Source organism: Geospiza fortis, unplaced genomic scaffold (assembly GCF_000277835.1).
Source record: "Geospiza fortis unplaced genomic scaffold, GeoFor_1.0 scaffold75, whole genome shotgun sequence".
NCBI lineage: Eukaryota > Metazoa > Chordata > Aves > Passeriformes > Thraupidae > Geospiza > Geospiza fortis.
The window spans coordinates 1,554,005-1,560,328 of record NW_005054360.1 but is presented as its reverse complement, the minus strand read 5'-3'; the positions used below and the strand labels follow the sequence as shown (position 1 = coordinate 1,560,328).

The window sequence follows — 6,324 nt, the reverse complement described above, 5'->3', positions numbered from 1 at the left end:
AAAACATGTCTCTATTCCAGATTATGCATCTCCTTCAAATAGTCTCTGAACAATTCTGGCTTTACTTTCCTAAAACTGCTTGTTTGGGATTACCAGAAACAGTGTTCTGCATGATGAAATCCATGGTCTCTTCCATATTTTGTCTGCCAGACTAAAGTCTGTCATAACAAATTGGGGGAGTACATTCTAGGAAATACACAACTGATATACACGGCAAATGATGTGACTGGGAGATTACTGGCCTCAAAGACTTTCTAGAGTACAGCTCTTCAAATCCACTTCGTGTTTTTTTCTAGGATAAGATTTCTTTTTTCTTTTTTTGATGAGTGATAAACTTTGCATTGAGGGTGCTAGCCTTTGCAAAAATTATCCATGAAAATTATACAAGAGCAGGTCAGGTCTATCTTCCAGAGTCACATGCTGTTGTCAAAATTGTCAAAATAAACACTGCAGATGTAAAAAGAGCAGCCTGTCTGCTCTGTGAGGTGTGTCAGCTATTCTTATCTCTGCTAGGGATTTGAGTTGTTTCTCTACAATTTCTCTGGTTAACTGGTTTATTTGATAACCAGTTCTGAACAGATTAAATCCCTTTTATGCTCACACTGGGAACACAGAGATGAAGAGCCATGTGAACACTATTGCATTTTTAGAGTGGAAAACCTGAATAGCAGCAAATATCTGCTATCTTTCATCTGAATATCATATGACCAGGGAGTGTTTTCACTAAAATCCAGGATCAAGATTTATTCCAGACTTAAATCCTGACTACATTGTCCATCCACATCACTGGCAGCACCAGGCTCAGTAATCCTGGAGGGACTTCAGTTTCTCCTGAATAAGGTGTATTTATATTCTTATTCCAGTTGTTTTTAAGACAGTCTTCTGAGCTCAGAATTGATTTAGTCTGTCCTGATAAATGTTGTCCACAGACACTGTGAACAGGATTTAGCTTCTCAGGAGAGCAAGTGTGAGTTTTAGGTCTATCTAAAGGCCTCCTCCAACTCAAACTATTCTTCTATACATTTTCTGGAAACTCCTTAAAAGTTTCCCTCCACTTTGGACAAAGGAGATGTAAAAAGATATAGATATTTTTTCATTAAATCCACTCTGTGATTAGTAAACACACCCAAAACAGGCATAAGCATCTCCCCTGTATAGAACAAATACTTTGCAATTAATCTAGTGTACCATTCTTGCTCTGTTTCATTTCTCTTTGGAATCCCAGGGATGCTAACAAGGAGTGTCTAGGAAAATGTTATTTGAGTATAATTCGGTGAGTAGCTGTGGAAGTACCTTTCTTAGATACCATTTATGGAGAAGGTTTAATGCTACATTTATATTACATGGTAGGATTTAATACTACTAGCATGTCCTGTAGGAAAAGATTAATTTAAAATGCTGATTCCTGCTTAATCAAAGGCACTTATAACTTCTTCTGTATAACGCAAAGTGCTGTCTTCACCGTAGATTTACCTAGAATGATTTGGCCTGACCTGAAGAGACTAACAGAAGAGGATCCCTGTTCAAAGCTGTAGGTAAGACTGCCATCTCTTCATGAATTTCAGGTGGTATATAAATTCACAGATAATGACAGTGTGCAACACAGCAAACTATATTCTGTGTTTGACTTCAACACAAAGCATTTGCTGTTATGTTCACAATAGAAGATGTCTTCTTACAAGTATGAAAATTATTTACAATAGTAAGATTTAAAACTGAATACAATGCTCTGGTTTTTAATCATAATACATTTTGAAGTATACTGGAACTTCTAGAATTGGATCCCTATTACATAAATATCATTAAATTTTTCCATCTGTGGGCTCTCCTTTCAAAATTGTGAGGTAGGTCTCACAGGAAGAAAATAAGAGCACATGTTTGGATTAGGAAAATTTAAACTAGGGGAATGAATGAAGGACAAAAACAATAAAATAAGAAGAAATTACACTTGAGCTTATGCATTTTAAACTCTTCTACTATTCTTGTTTATTTTGTTTTTCATAAAATGGTTAATACAATTTAAAATCCAGTTGATTTACTGTGTGCTTAGCACATGGTACATTTTTATTATTTTTGAAAACATAAGGACAAAATCAACTTTCCTTTTTGATAAGAAACCTTAAAATTCACAACATTTAAAGGACTTTCAAAAAAATGCTGGTATTTATAAACATTGCATAAACAAATTACTTGATAAGTGATTCATTTTCATAACATTAAAAAAAAAGAAAAATATATAAAGAATACAACATTGCCAAAATAATCTTAGGCTGCTTAAAATGTATATTCATAATGGAGGGGTGTAAACATTAACAAGCCAAACAATTGACTGAAATTAACACAGCTAGAAGAATAATGGCAGAAGAACCTGGTGTGGGTTTTTCTGAGTCAGTGCAGATGAGTACATTCAGCATCATCAGACGTTCTGCAATTACACATTCTGACATGCTGCAAAGGGTCTGAGTATTGTCAAAGTTACACAATTCCTGACTGGGGAGATTCCTATAGCCTGCTCCCATTTTCTGCACTTTCAACCACAGCATTCTTCTTTTCGACTGTTCCGTCTGCATCGCTTGTTTCTTCGAACACCGCCACTAAACTTGACAGAGTTGTGTGAGGATCAAGCAGTTTCACTACAGGTATGTCCACCTTTCTCTCCCGAAAGACACGGTTCTGAATTGTCATGGCTAACATAGAGTCCATGCCCAAAGACGAAAGTGCCGTATTCATGGTTAGTTCATCTGCGTTCACTCCTGTGAGGTCACTCATCAGTGAGGTGATGTAATCCTCAGATTTGAGAAAGGCAGTCTCTGGGACTTCAGCTTCCTCAGACGTTTCAATCTTGTTCATGAAATCTTCTGACATAAGTGTCATGAAGCGACTTTTGAGGGAAATAATCTGACGAAAAACATGATGATACAAAGTGTGAAAGTTCAATTTGGCAACAGTTTGCTGCGGATTGTTTATAAGTAAGGTCTTCCTGAGATAGTCATGAATTTCATGAACTTGCAGAATGTCTACGCCCTTGGATTCCAGAATGCTCTGAATGAGGTCTTGGTTGAGCAGAATGCCGAGGTTCAAAGCACCCCAGTTAATGGCCTGGCCTGAGAGCCCACAGTTCCTCCTGTAGAGGCAGAAGAGATCCAGGAAAGAGTTTGCAGCTGCATAGTTTGTCTGGGTGGCATTGCCCAGAAAGGAAGCAACAGAGGAGTAGCACACAAAGTAGTCAAGCTCCTGGTCTCTGGTAGCCCAGTGTAGATTTAGGGTCCCTGCTACTTTTGGGCTCAGCACTTTGTGGAAGTCAGCCAGCTTCAGCACTTCAAGGTGGCCGTCGTGTAAAGCAACAGCACTTTGGAACACCCCTTTGATCGGACGCCCCATAAAGGTGGTGGCAATGGACTGGAAAGCTTTCTCAACATCACTGCTCGAAGTCACATCACACTGCACAGACACTACTTTGCTCCCTTTGTACTGCTGCTGCAAAGCCCTTAACTCTTCTCGCTTCTCACTGCTGGGAATTCTCCTGGACAGAATTGCAATACACCCTCCCCCGTTCTCAGCTATGAATTTCACTGTTTCAAAGCCAAGTCCAGTGAGCCCCCCAGCTACTACATAAACAGCATTCTGCTTGAACAGCTGCTTCTGGGGCTCGTACAATGGGATATCTGAAAGCACACTGATGTCCTTTTGCCTTCTCAGGACAGCAAGGGGGACAGAAGTGCAGGTGAAATAGGACATCACAGAATTTAGCCCTTCAAAGTTCTCAGTCTGCTGAAAAACAGAACCTGAGAGATTTCTAAACCATTTCATATCCATGGAACTGATCCAGGCATGTAGGGTCTTCTGCACTTCCTTTAGAGGTGCTTTCCGGAAAAGGCGGGCAATGGCAAGGATATGAAAGCTGACGTTTTCATGATCAATTTCACTGACATTCTGGATGCAATCTGACTGTTGACTGCCACACACGATCACCACATCTTTAAGAAAGGACATGTGGGCCAGGTCCTCCTGAGACAGTCTGTTGACTGGAGGAAGAATAACAAGGGCACTGCACAGGTTGATATACTGCAACACGTTAGGAGTGGGCTTTGCAAGGACTGTTCTCCAACCCGTCTCTTCTGCTGCTGCAGAAAGGACGTGGCACAGAACTGAGGATGGCTCTGTAGTAATAATACCCAATGTTCTGCCATGTTTTCCTTTGGGTAACTTCTGAGTGAAGATTTCCCATGCAATGATGAAGTATGACACACAAGGGACATTCTGGAGGAATGGGAATTTCCTTGCATTGAAACAAACTGTTCCTGGAATCTGAACTCTGGATGATGCAGCAGTGGGATAACATGAAACCACGTGATCTCCCACTTTCACTTTTTTCACATCACTGCCTGTTGCAGTGACTGTGCCACTGAAATCAAGAGCTAGAAGCCTGTGTTTGTCCCCTGCCTGGGAGTTCCAATACAGTGTATTACCAAAGTTGCAGCTAGAAACACTAATGGGAAAATAATCTTCTGAGTGCAAACAAATTTTATCCACTTGAATTTCTACACTTTGTTTGTCAAGCTGAGTTGCAGTGCCAGTGGATAATTCCCCAGACAAGTCTTTTGCTGTGTATGGATCAGAAGTGTGCAAAGTGAATGATTGTGATTTCTGGAGTGATCTTATGGGTTGGATATAATCTGCATCTACAAAAGGTGTGCGTCTGATTTCGGAAACGTAAATTCTTCCCTGGCTGATGCAGACTTCTGGATAGTCCCCACCTTTGTACTTGATAAGAACATCTGCTAACACTGAGATGTCCAGGGAAGTGGAGGAGCTGAGGTCAATCAACTGAAATGTGATTTCTGGAAATTCAACAATACAGGCTCTGGTCATGCCATACAATGCAAACCCACAGTTAATGTGGTCCACATATCTCTCTGTTGTTCTGTAGGTGATCACTCTGACGGAGCAGCAAGTCCTCTTCTCTCTTAGTGCCACCACTACCTGGCGATAGGCTTCGCAGCACTTTGCCAACTGATCTACTGCTTTCCTTGGGGAATCTTCATTTAACTTTTGAATTCCCCACAGGAAGAGAATTTCATCATAATCCTTAACCTCTTCTCTCATTTTGTTCTGTGCATCACCTTCCACGAGGCAATCCCAGCCTTCAAACATAACATATCTCGAAGCAGGATGCAAGTATTTTTTGAGCTGCTCAGCTATCCCAAATTTGTCTGCAAACACAAGGACTCTGGGCTTAAACCCCAGATGTCCAATTGTCTGTGAAAGAGAGACTTCTTTCCATTTGTTTTGAAACAGAAACTCATTGTCTCTGGAAGACGATTCCTTCATGAAAGTGATGGCAACGCGCTTGAGCTCAGCCAAAACAGAGCCGTGCTTGTCCACAAAGCACCCACAGACCTCAAGGCAGTTCCCCGTGGATTTGCTCATTCTCATGTATATCATCATTTCCTCCTGCAGTGGGCGGAGCACCACCAGGCTGCCTATCCCAGAAGGAAAACCTGCTCTGGAGTGGACTGTCCTTGAGGTCAGGACAGCGGTCATCTGCAGAAAGCAGTCGAGCAGCACTGGGTGGATACAGTAGCTGTACATGTCTCTGGCGGTCTCCTCATTCACCTTTATGCTTGTTATAGCTTCCTTTAGCTCCTGGCAATAATGCACATCACTGAGCTGCCTGAATATGGAGCCATACTGAAAGCCAACCTGAGACAGTGCTTCATAAAGTTCCTCTCTGCTAATCACTGACTTGCATCTTCGATAGATGGCTTGGCAAGAGATGCTGCTTTCTTCCACCACACCTTCAAGGCCCTTGGCCACTTGGCCAGCAGCATAAACTGCGTTGGAGGAAGAGAGAACCTCAAAGGTTGTCATGGCTTTTTGTGGACTCAGCTTGATACTCAGCACTTGGGAATTCTGTGCAAGAACACACGGTGCAGAAAAACTGATACTCAGCTGGCAAGTGCTCAGAGGCACTTTGGGTTCTGAGCTGCTCATCACAGAGGCCAGACCAAGCTCCACATAGAAAGCACCAGGGACTAAGGCCACTCCGTTGTTCTTGTGCTCATATAAGTACGGTGTCGTTTCCTGGGACACCAGGCAGCCAAACTCCAAGTTGTCACTGTTTATACTGTAAATCAAAGAATGACTGACGCTGACACCTCTTCGGCTTGCTTGTTGATGGGTATCCAGACAGTTCATGAGTTTTTGGCGATCAAATCGATATCGTGGAATGGCCACAGGAACACTTTGATACCCGTCATAAAAGTGCTGCCAGTTGGGATTAAATCCCAGTTCAAACAGATTTCCTACCAGGGTGAAGAGCGT

The 6,324-nt window shown here is 41.9% G+C and overlaps 1 protein-coding gene across 1 annotated transcript in view; it reads right to left on the bottom strand.

Moving 5' to 3' along the window:
• Nucleotides 1-2,502: 2,502 nt before the first annotated feature.
• The window catches only part of LOC102038794 (polyketide synthase-nonribosomal peptide synthetase-like), a 14,447-nt gene continuing 10,625 nt past the window's right edge, over nucleotides 2,503-6,324 (bottom strand). Inside the window, exon 7 of the mRNA XM_005423900.2 lies at nucleotides 2,503-6,324. Coding sequence (XP_005423957.2) covers nucleotides 2,503-6,324 — 3,822 coding nt within the window.